Genomic DNA, 18,609 nt, shown 5'->3' with positions numbered 1-18,609 from the left:
ACAGCCTCTGAGGACAACTTGCTGGGTTTGCATCTCCCTGGTGCTTTCCGGCTCAGTGATCTTGGGCAAGGAACTTAGCTGCTCAGTTTCCTGACTCTTCCTCAAAAAGCTGTTGTGAGGATTAAATTGGCTGACACGTAGTAAGCAGTTTATATAAGACTTAGCTATGATCATCAGCATTACTGAATTATTTGGTCTAGCTAAGTTCTCTGATCTCCTGGATAGAAGGGACAATTTGACTGATTGCTGGGTAGGGAAGTAAGATTTCCTAAGTTTAATAAAAGCAAAGGAAGAAACCAAAGAAGAGAAACCACTGACTGCACACAGCCAATGTATATAAATGAAAGCAAATAAAAAATAGGAGGAAAAGGACAAACTAAGAAAAAAATGGAATACACTGATCGACAAAGAATTAACAGCTTTACATATGTCCTCACAGAAAAAAAAGAAAAAACACTAATATTCAATGGAAAAGAGGGCAAAGAACATGAAATGCAAATTCACAAAAGAAATATAAAAGGCCAAAAAAAAAGAAGCGTTCATCTAAAATATTTAATAATAAAGCATGTTTTTATGAAAGGCAAATTTAGTCCAGCTTGTATCTCCTCTTTCCATTTTGGTTTTAAAAACCTCAACGGCATGTTTCTGCCTACAAACTCTAGAGAAGGAAGGGCTGCGGGTGGGGCAGGGCAGGGTCAACAGCGTCTGACTCTGAACAGTGAATGGGGAATGGAGTTAGACATTTACGTCTTCATTTATTTAAAAAAAAAAAAATCACCGGTGGGATTTTGGATGGATGATTTTTTACTTGTGTTTTCAGAATTTTACAAAAAATGAAGAAAATGCCCCCTTTTCCCTAGTAAGAGATGTACCGTCAAATAAAACAAAACAAAACAAGACAAAACAAACCCACAATCGTTCACCTATCACACTGACCAAGACTTTGCCCACAGAAGTGCTTCCGAGAGCAGAGTAAAACCAGCCTCCTGGTGTATCGTGCATGGGGACGTAAGTCACTCTCACCTCCCTGGGAAGCAACCTGGCTGCGCGCATGAGGAGCCGTAACCAGTGGCTCCTCTCTCATTCTCCTCTAGAAAGCTAGAACAAGGAGGGATCTGGTATGTAGGCAAGACTGAGGAACAAAATCGCTCATCAGACTGTTACTTATGAAAATAAAAAGTTGTCAACAACTTTATGTCCCACTGCAGGGGGACGGTGTAGGTGATGGCATAGTTCAATGATGGAATGCTATATAACCCCCGAAACAAAGCTCCTGTTCATTCCTGACATGAGACTATTTAGAATTACAACACTATAAAGCTACATAAACACAATAATGATCCTGCATTTTTAACAATTTGCAAAGAAAAGCAGAATACAGAAAAGCGGGAAAAGTGGTTCATTTTGGGTAGATCTTTTCCTTCCTTCTTTGGGCTTCTAAGGTCATCACGAATGCCTTTACTAAGGGGAAAAAACTGCCTGAAAGAAAATAAACAGCCAAGGCAAGGGTCAAAATTTAGTTTGTGGCTCCCAAGTCCGGGCTTCAACCTTCATTGCCAGTAAATCTAGAGGAATGATCCTATGTAGTATACAGATTTATGTAATTTTCTAAGCTGCAAAATTAGAGCCTAAGAATACTCCAGAAAAACAGTGAGCAATGTACTTGGGAATGTGTTTATTGAGAATGATTTTCTTCAAACCAACAATGAAATGGAAAGCATACTCACGCATGGGATTTTAAAGGTTAGTTCTACAAAACTGGAAGTGAATCACTGAGCCAGCAAAGAAATGACAGGGGACAGCCCCCATGTAGCACCAGAAAAATCCATGGCCTTTAACCACAAAGCACAGCCTGAGTCCCCCACATCCTCGAACTCCTGCATCCTGACTGTCCAGCTGGCTGCCACCATTCGGTGCAGATGTCTGCCCTACACAGGCTCATGGACCAGAAAAGGAAGGAGGAAAACAGACAACGACTGGGACCCAGTGCAAGAAATGTCTGAGCTCCAGGGAGTGAGATAAAAACAAACACAAAAAATAAAGAACTTGACTAAGTTAAGAAAACCAAGGGCAAGTGTGGAGAGCTAACCTGAGCTAGGAGCTGTGAGCTGAGTTTGAGACGGGAGAATGGTGCCCCCACAAGTGGCAGGTGGATGCCAGCAACAGCACCTCATGGCACTGTTGCTCTGGGCCACCTCCTCCTGGCAACCCTCAGGTTGAGGGGACCTGGAATGACTAGCTCCAACTGCTCTTCCCAGCACGAGACTGTGGGACTGTGGAGTCAGCACATCTCAGCATTGGTTTCTACCTCATTGCAGGCAGCATCTGGGTCTCCAAGGCCCATCCCTAACCCCATGCATCCCACCTAGCCCCAAGTCAATGACTGTCTCTGCTCCTGCAGGCCTGCCCTGTCTTCATCATTTGCCCTAGCTTTACCTGCACCATCTACTACTGTACCTGCACCCTCAAGCCGTCCATAACTTGAACACTGCAAGGTTCAGACTCAGGCCCTGGGTGTTCTCTCTACATACACCTCAGAGAATTCAGGGTCACCCTTAAATTCTAACCTCCATGGGGCCAACTCCCCAGTTGCAAGCTCCAGGGCTGACTTGCCATGAAAGCTCTGGTTCCATATCTCCCTCTGTCTACTATCCTTTCTCACATCCGCGTCCAGCCGCCCCCTGTCAGTAATGATCATAGTCATACCTGTCATTTCTTTGGTGCTTAGTCCTCATCAGTACTTAGGAACTCCTGCTATGCTGAGCCCTTAACATATCAACTCATTTTATGCTCATAATCCTATGAAGTAAGTATACTATTTTATATTTTATATTAGTTCTAGAGGCCCGGTGCACAAGATTTGTGCACTTGGGGGGGTGGGGGTGGGGTCCTTCAGCCCGGCCTGCACCCTCTCGCAGTCCAGGAGCCCTCAGGGGATGTCTGACTGACAGCTTAGGCCCGCTCCCCTGGAGAGCGAGCAGACCTAAGCTGTCAGTCGGACATCCTTAGCCCACCGCTGCGCTCGCCAGCCATAAGCCCGGCTTCTGGCTGAGTGGCGCCCCCCATGTGGGAGTGCACTGATCATCGGAGGAAGCTCCTGCGTTGAGCATCTGCCCCCTGGTGGTCAGTGCACGTCATAGCGACTGGTTGTTCCACTGTTTGGTCAATTTGCATATTAGCCTTTTAATAGGATTATCATTATATTATTTTTCAGATAAGGAGACTGGGGTGTTTAACTTGTCCAATGTTATCGAGCAAATAAATGATAAGCTGGATTCAAGTCCAGGAAGCCTGGTACCCATTTGCTTAAGAACAGCTTCTCTTGAGAGTAAAAGCTAGCTGATGCCGCCCCCCACCCCAAGTTATTTTAGTACCTCCTGTATAATTAGAAAATAAATAAAACTTTCTGGATACATCCAACTCACCAATTATCAATGCAGATCTAAAGGCATGATAACCAACTTCTTTCAAATGGAGGAAATATACATGGACAGTTACAGTCATTACACAGACATCTGCACTCTAAGTCTGAGAAATTGGTACTATTCTAATAGGCAAGAAAAAAAGGAGTACAGACCTCGACAGAAGGTATGTCCTGCTTCTCAGAACACACGTCTTCTTTCGATGCTTTGTGGATCTTCTTTTCTGAAGAAGACTTTGTGTCAACCTTCTTCAAAGCTTCACAATTGTCCACTTCATTCTTGATAGGCACTTGCTGGTTATTCCCTTTAATGAATAAAAATGATTCCATTTCTAGCTCATTATTTCCACTCATATTCTCCACAGTTAATTCTCTTTCCCACACCAATCTCATTTAATGAGATTTAGACTTAAGGATTGGTTTTGACATCCACAGTGCTCTAGAAACCTATTTTGTTTACAAGTGAAAAAGCACTTATATTAAAAGTTCTATGAATAGTCTTTAAAAGAGCTCAAGGGATAAAAGGAAGGGGCACACCATTATTCACGGTGGCAAAATTCATAAATGCCAAAAGGTACAAACAACCCAAATGTCAATGGACAGATGACTAGATAGACAAAATGTAGTACACATACAATGAAATAACATTCAGCCTTAAAAAGAGATGATTCCTTGAACAAAAATGTGATTATACTTAACAATGCTGAACTGTACACTAAAAAATGGTTAAGGTGGGAGGAAAAAAGAAATTCTGATACATGCCACAACATGAATGAACCTTGAAGACATTACACTAAGTGAGATTAGCCAGACAAACATTACTAGTACATGATTCTACTTGTTTGTGAAACCTAGAATCATCAAACTCATGGAGATAAAAAGTAGGATGTTGGCTACCAGGGGCTGGGAGGAGGGAATCCAGGTAATGATTGCTTCATGGGTACAGAGTTTCTGCTTGGGATGATGAAAAAGCTCTGAAAATTGGTGATGACGATGATTATATGACAAAGTGAATATTCTTAATATGCCATTGAGCTTTATAATTTAAAATGGTAAATTTTGTATTTTGTACATTTTACCACAATTTTTTAAAAAGGTTGGAGAGAGAGGGGTCAAGGCTTGAGTTCTGGGCATGACTCGGGCACTAATTAGTTTTTTGATCAAGTCAGTCTCTTATACTGCCTGAGCTTCAGTTTTCTTATTTATAAAATGAAAATACCACCTTATCAGCCTTCCCTGACTGATTGTTAGAAAGGAAGCGCCAGAACAGATATAAATGGGCCACCACCAAAAGCCACACGAACTGATCCAGGGCAGGTCCTTCTGCAGGGAATGCCCACCTGGCCGGTGAGGGGTGCCCAGAGGCTGAGAAATGAGCGGGAGGTGGATCCTGTGGCCAAGGTTGGTGCTGGCAGAAACCTCATCTGAAAACATGACTTTTCCACTTTTCTTTCAAATGACTGCCTTTCTTTTTTTTTTTTTAAAAAAAAATATATATTTTTATTTATTTCAGAGAGGAATGGATAGGGAGAGAGAGATAGAAACATCAATGATGAGAGAGAATCATTGATCGGCTGCCTCCTGCATGCCCCCCACTGGGGATCGAGCCCACAACCCAAGCACGTGCCCTTGACACCGGAATCGAACCCGGGACTTTCAATCCGCAGGCCGATGCTCTATCCACTAAGCCAAACCAGCCAGGGCAATGACTGCCTTTCTTTAAAAAAATAAAATAAAAAGTCCAATCAACTGCAATCCTACACTAACTGGCCTCAGTCTTCTAACATGAAACAAAGTGTTTCAAAACCTCCTTTTTTCTTTATCTGAGATTCCCTGATACCTTTGCAACCTGAGAAAGACTTAGGTGACCACAGTGCCAACGTCACAGCAAAGCGGGCTGCAGGCTCGGGGGATGACTGCCTGACCGGACACACCAGCAGAGGCCCCGGCCAGCCTGGCCGTGGGAGCTGGGGCAAGGCGGCTTTCTCAGAGTCAGAAATTCTGAAGCTACAAGCTAAGCTCGCTCAGAGCAAGATACATCCATTTTAAAAATAAGTATAAGTAAGGTAAGCATACTTTTATTTTGTTAACAAAAACTGTATAAACATCGCATCACTATAAAAAAGCTGGCAAAGCATGAATCCTCTACCACAGACTGGGTGTCAGGCATCCACAGAGGAAAAGAATGCCTCCAGCACCATGAAAGAGTAAAGGAAACAGCCAGGAGCAACGGAGATCAGGTCCGAAAGGGAAAAGGAAATCATACAGACATCACTTTGGGTTCTGGAAGCCATAAGCATGAAACAGAATACAGATATTCTCTTTAAAAAACGGTACCATTACTTTCCTCGAGTCTTAATTCATGGAAAAATGGATTTCCTTCCATTTTCTTCAGGCAAAGAATAGCACTAAAAGTATCAGTCATCAACATTTCTTAGGAAAGATCAAATGTAATATTCAACACTAACCTACCCCCCAACAGTGGTAAAGCAGAGACTCTTAGGAAATTAATAATGCTTTCTGTGGGGACAAGAATCAGAAAAACCAGATAAATTCTAAAAGCAAGTTCTTCTTTAACTCTTGGAGAAATTCTAACATGACAATTTGCAAGAACTAAAAAATACCGTGAGTATACATTTCATTTAAAATAATGAGCCATACCCTAGCTGGTTTGGCTCAGTGGATAGAGCATCAGCCTGCAGACTGAAGGGTCCTGGGTTCGATTCTGGTCAAGGGCACATGCCTGTGTTGCGGGCTCAATCCCCAGAAGGGAGCATGCAGGAGACAGCCAATCAATGATTCTCTTTCATCAATGATGTTTCTATCTCTCTCCTTCTCCCTTCGTTTCTCTGTAATCAATAAAAATATATTTTAAAAGATAATAATAATGGAGCCATGCCCGACTAGGGTGGCTCAGTGATTGAGTGTCGATCTATGAACCAGGAGCTCAGGGTTCAATTCTGGTCAGGGCACATGCTGGGATTGTGGGCTTGATCCCCAGTGTGGGGCATGTGGGAGGCAGCCAATCAATGATTCTCTCTCATCATTGATGTTTCTCTCTTTCTCTCTTCTTTCCTCTCTGAAATCAATAAAAATATATTTTAAAATAATAATAAAATAAAATAATGGAGCCAGTCCATATTATCCTACAGCATGTTTACTTAAGAGTATTCCACAATTTTCTTAATTTATCTCACAGAGTAAGAGTGTTTGAGCCATGAAGATAAAAAAAACAAATAGAACAAGGAACAAGTAAACTCAACAAAACAACTGCTTAAAGTTTTACTATATTAAATCTAACCATATAGTATATTTGGAATAAACTGCTAGATACTCATTTTAAGCTGTTAGTATCTGCAAGTAAATGAGACTATTTTTTTTCAATTTCTGCAAATATTGGTATTTCAGAAATTTTGTAATAAACTCAGTGAAAACTTACATGTTAATTTCGAGGCGTAGGGTATTATTAAATTTAAAAGTATATTACCCTTTGCATTACTATAAGCATAAAGTAATACTATAATTGGCTATTTCTCTTTCACAGTGCTGAGGCCAGCGGCAGTGTGTCTTTAGTCTTAATTCTAAATCTGTGCTATTCTGATCTTACACTTAAAAAAAATAATAGTCATAAACACTTGAAAAGAGACACATTTCAAAGATGATTTACATTACACAGGAAGCCCTACTCTTGTCACGTGGCCAAAAGACGCTGGAACGTGGAACAAGTGTTGGGAAAACGTGGCTGTTTCCCAGGTGTTTGACAGGTTGATGCCAAAAGAGCAAGTGTGTGAAAACAGAGCCTTGGAGAACCTGTCTCTCCACAGTGCCACAGCCACTGCATTTCGCAGGCACACTTATCCACACATCTGATGCACACAACAGACCACAGAAGCACAAGCCCTCCACACTCGGGTTTTAGGTTTGTGTGACGTCAGCCTGTGTCAAATATGCACAGGCCTAAGTGACACACACACAAGAGAAAAGCCCACCCGGACTCACCCCATAGTTTCACCCTTCGCAAGCATGTTGTGGTCTGGGCCCTGGAGGGCGTCTAGGACAGAAATGGAACAGTAGGCATCCCACTGGCCCCGCCACAGAACACCCTCCGACAAGCTACGCCTCGACTTTATGGAGCAATCTGGTTGAGTACACTGCCCAGAGGGTGAGCTCACACGCCAGGGGAGAGGACACAGGGGACAGTGCTGAACCTGCCGCCAGGAGTCCCCTCCAAGCACGAGCACTGTTGCCAGCGAAATGGTACCAACAGGTTGGAACAAGGTGTACCCGGAACACAGGGGCCCAAATCAGGTTTCACTCAGAGGACTCCAGCTTCCTTTCAAACTGGAGATGGGACACTTAAAATTCAGCTGGGGTTTTTCACTAAATGCATAAAGCTCATTAGAGTTAGCCAACCCATAATACTTCAGTACTTTCTCCACAGTATCAAGGAGCGAAAACTATACTTATTTATATGTAGCTGTTTCAAATAAGATCAAAGGTAACTAATATTTCCAGATTAAAAAGGGTCAATGACTTTAACAGAAAAGTGCACCTTCACATGGTCCCCCTGGACAAGAAACATCAGCACAGGCTGTTATGCCAGAGGCCAAAGGCATCGATCAAAGCTCAGTGACAATTTTATAGGTAGCTCGTCTTCCGAGTCTAGTTTCGCTTACATTTTCATGGACCGTATTTGCTATAGGAGGACATCTGTCTCCTTTTAACCAAGGGACACAATCAGAAAAGAACCAGGGCAAGGGGCATGAGATGGAAGCCGCTGTTAAATACAGAAAGTTGGTTAAGTTTTGTTCATCCAGAAACATTTTATGGGCTGATTAACTTTTGTAAATAGTCAGAGAAGCCAAGATAAAAACTAATTAGGGAAAGGTGTCCCTACCCTCCCAACAATAAATTATGACAGCCACCTCCCTCCAGACACAGGTACTAAAGTTAACTTCTTAGCCACGATAGTCTAAAAACGTGCTGCCTTGTCCTAAACCTTTCAGCTAAGAAACCGTATGCTAACATGTATACCTTTGCTAAAACTGTGCACGTGAACGAAAAATTCAGCATCCACAATTAAAACTCAAGTCACAGGTGAGAACAAACTCCATTTAAACCAGACCAGACACACAGGAGAGAAAGTCATCAAGGAGGATGTAAAGATTACCATGATTTCTCCTGGAAACTTCTGGCAAGTCTGGCTGGTACTGAGGTGAGTTTCTCGGCAAATGGTTTTCAGGTAGTTTCTTAGAGGTCTTCAGAGGACCGAGTTCTCGCTCCTTGAGCTCAGCTATGTTTTCTGAAATTTTAATGTCCGTTTCCTTAGGAAACATACATGCCTGTATTCCCTCCTTCGTCTGACATTCCGAAGAAGTGTTATTGGCAACAACTGTGTTTTTCAGTGTGTTTTCCTCTTTATTCAGTAAGTTTTTGGGAAAGGTTAAATTCTTTTGCAGGTTGACATTGATGCCGCTGGCATATTTGAGGTTTGTCCAGTTCTCGCCCATTATATCGGTGCACACGTCCTCTTTAGCGGTAGCCAGGGAGCTGCCCAGGGTCGCCGTCTGTTTGTCCTCGGCAGCCAGGTTGGCACCGCTGGCGGGCGATGCGCTGGGTTTGTGTTTGCTGTAATAGACGGAGCACTTGTGCTTCTTCTGAGAATGGCCGTAGGTCGCTGGGCTCCTCTTCGCAGCGTTCTGCATCCTGCTCTGTGGAGTGTTCACCGGGAGGCAGCTTTTCCCTCTGCCTTTGTCAGAGGGGCCGTAGGTATCGAGAAAGTTCTTGCAATTGCTTCTGAGTCGAAGAGAGGGGGAAAAGCACGTAAGATAGAGCCACACTGAATAAAACACTACCTGTCTGTGTTTTAATCCATGAGGGAGAGAGGTAGCATGTGGGGACTGAGTTCTACCTTGCTTCTTCTAAAGCTCCGTGAGTTCAAAAAACTACGCCCTTACAGGAAGTCTATCTTATAGTCAAATAAACGTTACAGCTGTCACACAAGAACAAAGGAAACTTTACGAAACAAAGTTGAAGTCAAAATTTACATTAAGTTAAAATAAAATTGGAAAGCAGTGATTTCAAAGGCGAGAAACAACCCCGCCCACACACACTCCACAAGAATTCTTACTTGTGCGAATGGGAGCCGATAACCTCCATCGGACTGTTGTTCTGCGGTGAGGAGGAGCCCGCATTTTGTCTCTGCCTTGTTTTCACGAACTCCATAAGGATGTACTGTGCTTGCTGGAAGGCTATTAAAATCACACCTAGCAGGGACAAACTGGGAAAGAAAGCAACAAGGTTCATCGGCATGGTTCTGACGGGCATTAAAAAAACAGATTTATTCTAGAAGAGCAGCGAATGGTTGACAGATAATGTCCAAAGTTAGAGCATTAAAATTCCATAAGATGTGTGACATCATCATTTCTGACATTTCTTAAAGACTAAAAAAAAAAAAAACCCATATTTTTAAAAATGTGCATATTTGTATGTCTGACATTTCAATTCCATTTTAAAAGATGCTTCCAGGATAAAATGGCTCTGAAAGGACCATTGTGGTTTTCCAATCTTGAATTTCCATTGCCATGGAGCAAGTAAGAGTGCCATGTATGTCTCCCACCAGGACCGCCAATGAACATACATGGCTCACAACTGTCCATTTGACTTGCAGGTCCTATGAAGCTCTTACTGTTATTATATTAAAGCTTTCCAGTTACTGCTTTCTCTACTTCATGTATGAAGGGTTCTTTAATTAATATAAATGCCACTCAATTCATAAGCTTTGATTGCATGTGGGCAACATTCAAGTTCACGCAACTCGCCTGCATGGCTCCTCCACTCAGTGAGAGACAGTGAAAAAGGTGGTAGTTTACCTGACAAAGAAGACCGTAAGCCTCCAAAACGACTCCTCCCAGCTGGGCCCTGGAACCACATCGGCACACAAAGGCAACAGGTGATGGGGGAGGGTCACATTGAGAGTGAAGCGAAACTCTAGGTCAGCTGCAGTGACGAGAGTCAGCTCACGAATGACCCAGGAAGAGGTAAAGTCTGGAGTAAACCTGGTGATAAAAGATTCATCTTCGTAAACTTCAATTTTAGGCACAAAACACAATAATCATCATAGCAAAATTTCTTACTTGTACTAGACACTTATATAAAAACAACCTAAGATGTTTTACCAAATGAAAAAAAGGCTCCCCCAACCCAGTCGACATTAAAAACATCACAAAACTGAAGTGAGGTTAAAGCTCTATGCTTACACAATGCTGATGTCTCGCGATGTGTTTGGGTGCAGGGAAAACTGATGGCAATCTAGCACTTCGAATCCATAGCCTTGGCAATTATACCCATTGATTTTCAGAGACGTCACAGTTATAGGAAGTGGTCCGATATTCTCAACTTTAAAGTTCTTTGTAATAGATAAAATTTGCTTGCTATCTTTCAGTTCTAGTGAGGATGAAAAGTGATAGTTATTACATGTGAACTGCGAAATTGATATAAAATAATTTATTGCAACGAACAATGAGCACATTAAAATGTTTTAAAAAATCAATGTAAACTCAAAGCATGATCTCTATCTAATTTCTTGAACAGTTACAGATTTTGTTATATTACCAGAATAAAATAAAAATACTTAAATTTTTTAAAAGTTAAACAATCAGCCTAGGTGCCAAAAGAATAAAAATCTCTTTTTTGTTCTTTTACTTATTAAAGGTTAAGGTTAAAAGCTTACTCTTCTCAGAAGCCAAATCATTTGGATTTACCACTAGCTCTACGCACCCTCTGCCCCTCAAACCCCCCTCGCACTGAATGGGGGGGCCAGTTAAGAGGCTGTGTGCGCTGCTCTGTAAAGCCATGACGGCTACTAGGAACGCAGTTCAAAGACCCACTATATTAAGGGGAAGTAAATAATTAAATCCTTGCAAATAAATGAGAGCACATTTTATGTTTAAAAAGGGAAGAGTCCTCTCAATTTAAAAATACTCCTATAGACCTGGTTGGTGTGACTCAGTTGAAGGTCATCTTGTGCACCAAAAGGTCGCTGGTTCGATTCCTGGTCAGGGCATATACCCAGGTTGCATGCTCCCTGGGGTGCATTCATAGGCAACCAATACATGTTTCTCTCTCTCTCCCTCCCTCTTTCTTTAAAAATCAATAAAAAGATATATTTTTTTTAAATCCTATAAATTTATAACCCACAATCTAATATTTTATCTGGTTCTATAGGTTTTATATTACTCTTTAATTCTATCTCTCAAGGTCAGCTCAAAATGAATGAATGAGTAAATAAATGTATGAAAAATTTTTAATGCAAAGTGGCTAATAAATCTTTTCAAAGTCAGTGTTCTTTCAGCATAGCTTTCTAAATTAAAAAAAAATTCCAATCAGGCATTAAACCAGTGCTACAAATTATCCAACAGTTATACTAACTAGCTTTCTCCACAGGAAACATATTGTTACACTAAAATGCTTTCAATGTGTTCCTAAAATTAAAAATGATAACAGGAAAACAAGAATTTACCAGAAACACTTTACATCTCATTTGATATTTTGTTTTAGTTTTTCAGAAAGTTCTTGAAACTAATAAAAGTAGCTTAAAAGCATTTAATTTAAATACATGCATAATTTAGACATCTTTAATGGAACGTTTAAAGTAAATTTGTAAGTCTCCTTGTTCAGTACAGTAGCCAGTAGATACATAGAGCTACTTAAAGTAAATTAAAAACATTTAAACTTGATTTTCTTCATCACACCAGCTCTATTTTAAGTATTCATCAGCCACACGTGGGAGTGACTACTGGACTAGATGGCACCGACACAGAACATTTCTGTTACTGCAAAAAGTTCCATTGGGTCGCATGCCTTTAGTCTTCTCTCCACCATTTGTGAGTTTCTAGATTAGGTAGCTGATAACCAAATTAACAGATTCATACTATTTATCTTAAACATCAGACACTATGTTAGTAATATAGACACTATGCTGTACTTTTCTCCTCTATATCTATTACATTTAAGTTGACTATTATTCTAATTGAGTGATATCAGCCCATTTAGGCTCAGATGTTTGCCTTATTTAATTATTTGCATCGATACAATTAATTTACTGTAGACATTTTATTTTATTTTTATTTTTTAAATATATTTTATTGATTTTTTACAGAGAGAAAGAGAGAGGGATAGAGAGTTAGAAACATCGATGAGAGACATCGATCAGCTGCTTCCTGCACGCCCCCTCCTGGGGATGTGCTCGCAACCCAGGTACATGCCCTTGACCGGAATCGAACCTGGGACCCTTCAGTCCGCAGGCCGACGCTCTATCCACTGAGCCAAACCGGTTAGGGCTACTGTAGACATTTTAAAAGAAGCTTCCAGAAGAAACCAAGATGGCGGCATAGGTAAGCACCTAAACTGCTGCCTCGCACAACAATTTCAAAACTACAACTAAAAGACAGAACGTCTATCACCCAGAACCACGGGAAAGCTGGCTGAGTGGAAGTTCTACAACTAGAAGGAAAGAGCAAACAGCATTGAGGGGTGCACAAGCGCTGAAAAGCTGAGGTACGGAGACGCGCGAATTGGGCTGGCAACGGGTGACTGAAAACGCTGCTGTTTTCAACCCGAAGGGAGATAAGCTCCCGATTACTCTGAACTCCAGTCTCTGGAGAGACGCGGGGGACCCAAACTCCTACAGGGAGAAGCCGGACTGTCTGCCGTGGGGTCGGAAAGTGAGGGAGGCTTGCTTGCAGGGCTGCGCGCAGGAACAATTGTTTATTGCGCTGGGGTGCGGGACGCGGGGACAGGGTCGGAGCCGCAGAGCCGGCTTACTGGCAGCCATCGCTGTTTGCCACGCCCTAGCCTAGTCACGCCCTGAGACCCCGCCCTGCACAATCTACGAACCCACCCAAGCTCCAAGCAGCAGCTTTAGCATATGAATGGCCTGCCCTATCGCAGCTTAACCTAGCAAACTTGCAGCCCAGGTCAGACAGCTCCAAAACCTCCAAACCCCAAGCAAAGAGGAGAAAACTGTAGTTCTTGCTGTAGCTCCTGCTGGGTGGCCTCAGACAGTAGCTGACCTGCACCCCATTGGAGATCCAGAAGCCAGTGTACCTAGTGGTCAGTGTGAGACACCAGATTTCAACTCCTCACATCCATAAGTGATACATTCAAGAGGCAGACTCAGTGAGCACCAAAGCCCCACTGAAACAAGCCCTGCACCATAAGCGTGTCTCCAGCGCAGCAGTTCTTCCATTATAGACACAGCGGGTCCTCACAGCCAATTGGCCTGGAGGTCAATTCCTCCCAGTGTACCAACAGCAATCAAGGCTTAAATACACCAAGACTTTGCACTCAGCCCACAAAGGGGTGTACCAAAGGCGTCCACCTCAGGTGATTGGGGAGGCTGAGCTACTGGCCCCTATAGGTCACCTACCACACAAAGCCACTCCATCAACATAAGGAAGCAGCAAAATGCGGAGACAAAGAAACATGTCACGAATGAGAGAAATGGAGGAAAGCAAACTAATGGACGACATAGTGTTCAGAACCACATTTATAAGGTTACTCAAGAATCTTCTAAAAACCGCCGAGAAACTTGATGAGACCTTCAAGGACCTTAATGAGAATGCCAAAAAAATGGAAAAGGACCAGTCAGAAATTAAGCATACACTGTCTGAAATAAAGAATATACCGAAACTCAACTGTAGATCAACATACCCCAAGAATCAAACCAAAGATCTGAAATATGAGGAAACAAAAAACACCCAACCAGAAAAACAAAAAGAAAAAATCCAAAAATATGAAGATAGTGTAAGGAGCCTCTGGGACAACTTTAAGCGTACCAACATCCGAATTTTTGGGGTGCCAGAAGAAGAGAGAGAGCAAAATATTGAAAACCTATTAGAAGAAATAATGACAGAAAACTTTCCCTACCTGGTGAAAGAAATAGACTTACAAGTTCAGGAAGCGCACAGAACCCCATACAAGAGGAATCCAAAGAGGACCACACCAAGACACATCATAATTAAAATGCCAAGAGCAAAAGACAAAGAGAGAATCTTGAAAGCAGCAAGAGAAAAACAGTTAGTTACCTACAAGGGAGCACCCATACGACTGTCAGCTGATTTCTCGGCAGAAACTATGCAGGCCAGAAGGGAGTGGCAACAAATATTCAAAGTGATGAACAGCAAGAACCTACAACCAAGATTACTCTACCCAGCAAAGCTATCATTCAGAGTTGAAGGTCAGATAAAGAGCTTCACAGACAAGAAAAAGCTAAAGGAGTTCATCACCACCAAACCAGGATTACATGAAATGCTGAAGGGTGTTCTTTAAGAAGAGGAAGAAGAAGAAAAAGGTAAAGATAAAAATTATGAACAACAAAATGACATCAAATACATACCTACCAACAAGTGAATCTAAAAATCAAGTGAATAAAAAATCTGAAGAACAGAATGGACTGGTGAATATAATAGAATCAGGGACATAGAAAGGGAGTGGACTGACAATTCTCAGGGGGGAGGGGGTGTGAGGGGTGCGGGAAGAGACTGGACAAAAAGCTTACACCTATGGATGAAGACAGTGGTGGGGGGTAGGGGCATGGGGTGGGGTGGGGAATCAGGTGGAGGGGAGCTAGGGGGAAAAAAAGAGGAACACCTGTAATAATCTGAACAATAAAGATTTATTAAAAAAAAAAAAAAAAAAAAAAGAAGGGAAAAAAAAATAATAAAAAAATAATAAATAAATAAAAGAAGCTTCCAGGAGAATCCTTTCGCCCCTGGCTTTCGCACCCAGGCCCCCCTCTGTCAGAGTGCCTCGCAGGGGGACTCACGTCGCCGGCAGTCCATCAGCGTGGACTCGGGCACCTTAAATCGGAGCGAGCCTCCCGGGCCAGGCAGTCTTCCACCCACTTTCAGCAACTCTCTCGCTCCAAATCCTTCCACAGCAATCATGTCGATAACAGTCAAGTTATTCCTTTAAGGGAAAGGAGATACAAATAAAAGGCATTACAATAGAATCGCTTGTACTTAAATATTCCTAGTTAGCAAAAACATGTTTCCTGTTTTGAAAAAGAAAATCCATTTAAATAGTGTGGCCTCTCCTGACAAGCACAGAACAAGTGGAATACAGCAAGAAGGAGTGAATGATCATGATCCCTCTTCAATCTCGGCCAAGAACGTAAACCCATGTATTTCTAATAACCAGCCACCAGGGTGGTGATCCCACCTCCAAGACAAGACAAACAAACAAACAAACAAACAAACAACAAAGTAAATGAGGAGGCCACAGAGAAACACTAACAAATACAGACAAATTCATAACAATTGTTCACATGGTGAATGAAGTCGTTTTCACAGTATTTGTGACTATGAGAAATTCTGCCTTAGGAATAATTCTCGAAGTAAAACCCTACTGTTTATTCTGAACCAAAGATTTAAAATATCATCCCACAAATAACATATATCTACTCAAGTTCTTACTAGTTAAACAGTAATTCAGACTAGCTTTTGCTTTTTCATTAACTGAAATCATGATTCCTAGGATGAGAAAGTGAAGTGGGAATGATGGTTAAATGATGCAGACTGGCCGAAAGCCAGTCATCATTAATATAAACACTACAGAAGCAGAGAAAGAATTCACTTCTCATTATGCAAAATACAGTTATCGTTACGTCTTTATTAAGTGATTCAAAACCTTTACTTGCCATTTAAAAACTTCTAAGTGATATTAGGTGATTGGTATTGTTTACAGAAAAATATTGTGTATCAAAATAGAAACCACCGCCAAAACCGGTTTGGCTCAGTGGATAGAGCGTCAGCCTGCAGACTGAAAGGTCCCAGGTTCGATTCTGGTCAAGGGCATGTAACTTGGTTGCGGGCACATCCCCAGTAGGAGGTGTGCAAGAGGCAACTGATCGATGTTTCTCTCTCATCGATGTTTCTGACTATCCCTCTTCCTTCCTCTCTGTAAAAAATCAATAAAATATATTTAAAAAACAAAAAATAGGAACCACCAAAAATAAATTAACTACTAACAAAAAATGTAGGTTTTCTTTTGGAGTCTGGGATAGTTGAATCTGGCATGAAGTGAAGTTTATATCTATACTTCCTATGATCTTAATTCTTCAAATGAAAATGGGTTTAAAATGAAATACACCAGCCCTAACCGGTTTGGCTCAGTGGATATAGCGTCGGCCTGCGGACTGAAGGGTCCCAGGTTCGATTCTGGTCAAGGGCATGTACCTGGGTTGCAGGCACATCCCCAGTAGGGGGCGTGCAGGAGGCAGCTGATCGATGTCTCTCTCTCACTGATATTTCTAACTCTCTCTCCCTCTCTCTTCCTCTCTGTAAGAAATCAATAAAATATATTTAAAAAATAAAAATAAAAATAAAATGAAATACACCATCATCAAAGCATGAGGAGCCTTAGTTAAAATGCTTAAAAGAACTTTTAGTCCATTTTCTGTTTAGTAGCATTCACTTGCAGAAGAACAAATTCATACAATATACAATATACTGAATAGATTCCAGAATAAGAAAGTTGTTGCCAGCTGATCTGACACTAGAAAAGCTTAAAAAAATAACTAAAATGTCATTTATTAAAAATTAAATTTGTGCTAGACTTCTTGCCAATGAAGAGAAGTCTAGATGTGCATTTACTGTAAATTTTTGAAAGCAGACTCTCAGTAAAGACTACTTAAAGATGAAAAATAATTAAGAGTGAAAACATTTAGCTGCTTAAATCAGCTAGCAATATAACGCTTGTTTAAAAGGAAGCGGGAAAACGTAGAAAGAGCCAATGAGCTCAAATAAGCACTTGTCCTTTGGGGCTACAGAGAATTCCAGAAGCAAGACAGACAGAAATGAGAGTGATGTACATCCAAACACAGTGGAATGAAAAGTATACAACAGCGTTTTAATTATTTTTCTGAGCTAAGACAGGGAAGTAAATGCCTGTATGTGTGCTGTGTGTATGCACTTGTATGTATTTGTGTGTTCTGCCCTCTGTGACAGAAGTAGATGAGACGCTGAGTGAAATGTACTTCCCCTCGTGGATGGATGGGCCCACACTCCCTACTGTACAGGGAGGAAATTGAAGCAGGGATTAAATGTGGAGCCTCAGGTCGCCTCTCTTCTCAGACACTGCCTCTTGCTACCATGCAACACAGCCTTGCCACTGAAGGCCCGACTAAGCCATAAATGCTAGCGCTTAGCTAAAGAGATCACATATTCCTGAGAGAAAAAAATTCAGACAGACGAGCCGATGAGAAAGAAACTCTCCAGGACGAGGGGGCCACACCTACCGAATTAGAATGAGTGAGGTAACTTTTCCATAGTCAGCTGGCGTGAAAACGACACCGACCCTTTTCGTTGCCAAAGGCTGCAAGTGGAAGTGGAGGCTGCCAAACCTGGATCCCTCAGAATGCATACCCTGCGAATTTAATAAGTGCAATTCAACAATTCCTGTAAAGCAAGCTTCTGTCTTCATTATGTGCATTTTAGAGCGTAAACATGATTGCTTTTCTTTTAATTCCCAGATGTGACCACCCTAATCAACCTGTCGAACTTGTTTATCCTGAGAGTTCACACCAATAAACAGTTCCCAAGCCACAGCTGAGAGGTATTGGCAGCGGCTGCAGGACAACCCACACGGATGCTGGAAAGGGGACTTGGTTCCTGGCTTGGATAGGAGTGGGGCTAGAAGCCTTCAATGCAAAGATGTGTTGAGTGGAAAACTTCACGTAGAAAACAGACCCAACAGCCTCAACTTGAACACTATAAGGATCTGAGCAAACCATCTCCCACTGCTGCCTAACCCCAAATTCTCTTTATAGAATTTGAGTTTGTATAGAGACCATCTTTATTATATTTAGTCTCTCCACTCTGAAGACCTCCATTTATTCACATCCTCCTTTATTCTAAGATTTTTATCTTTTTCTGAATAAATCTTGTGGTCTAAATTTAATATTCAAGATTTAGTTCTTTATCATTTTCCCTCTTTCCACATTTTTTTTTAAATGTATTTTATTGATATTTCACAGAGAGGAAGGGAGAGGGATAGAGAGCTAGAAACATCGATGAGAGAGAAACATCGATCAGCTGCCTCCTGCACACCTCCCACCGAGGATGTGCTCGCAACCCAGGTACATGCCCTTGACCGGAATCGAACCTGGGACCTTTCAGTCCGCAGGC

At 41.8% G+C, this 18,609-nt stretch overlaps 1 protein-coding gene across 1 annotated transcript in view; it reads right to left on the bottom strand.

Annotated features, from left to right (window-relative positions):
• TMEM131L (transmembrane 131 like) overlaps window positions 1-18,609 on the bottom strand; it is a 148,473-nt gene that overhangs the window by 16,350 nt on the left and 113,514 nt on the right. Inside the window, exons 20-26 of the mRNA XM_080672420.1 lie at window positions 17,721-17,848; window positions 15,249-15,391; window positions 10,681-10,867; window positions 10,294-10,479; window positions 9,552-9,701; window positions 8,592-9,217; window positions 3,578-3,726 (exon numbers count right to left, since the gene is read on the bottom strand). Coding sequence (XP_080528546.1) covers window positions 3,578-3,726; window positions 8,592-9,217; window positions 9,552-9,701; window positions 10,294-10,479; window positions 10,681-10,867; window positions 15,249-15,391; window positions 17,721-17,848 — 1,569 coding nt within the window. The remainder of the gene's footprint in view (window positions 1-3,577; window positions 3,727-8,591; window positions 9,218-9,551; window positions 9,702-10,293; window positions 10,480-10,680; window positions 10,868-15,248; window positions 15,392-17,720; window positions 17,849-18,609) is intronic.

Source organism: Plecotus auritus (assembly GCF_963455305.1).
Source record: "Plecotus auritus genome assembly, chromosome: 6".
Lineage (NCBI taxonomy): Eukaryota > Metazoa > Chordata > Mammalia > Chiroptera > Vespertilionidae > Plecotus > Plecotus auritus.
This window is presented reverse-complemented; position numbering and strand designations above follow the sequence as displayed.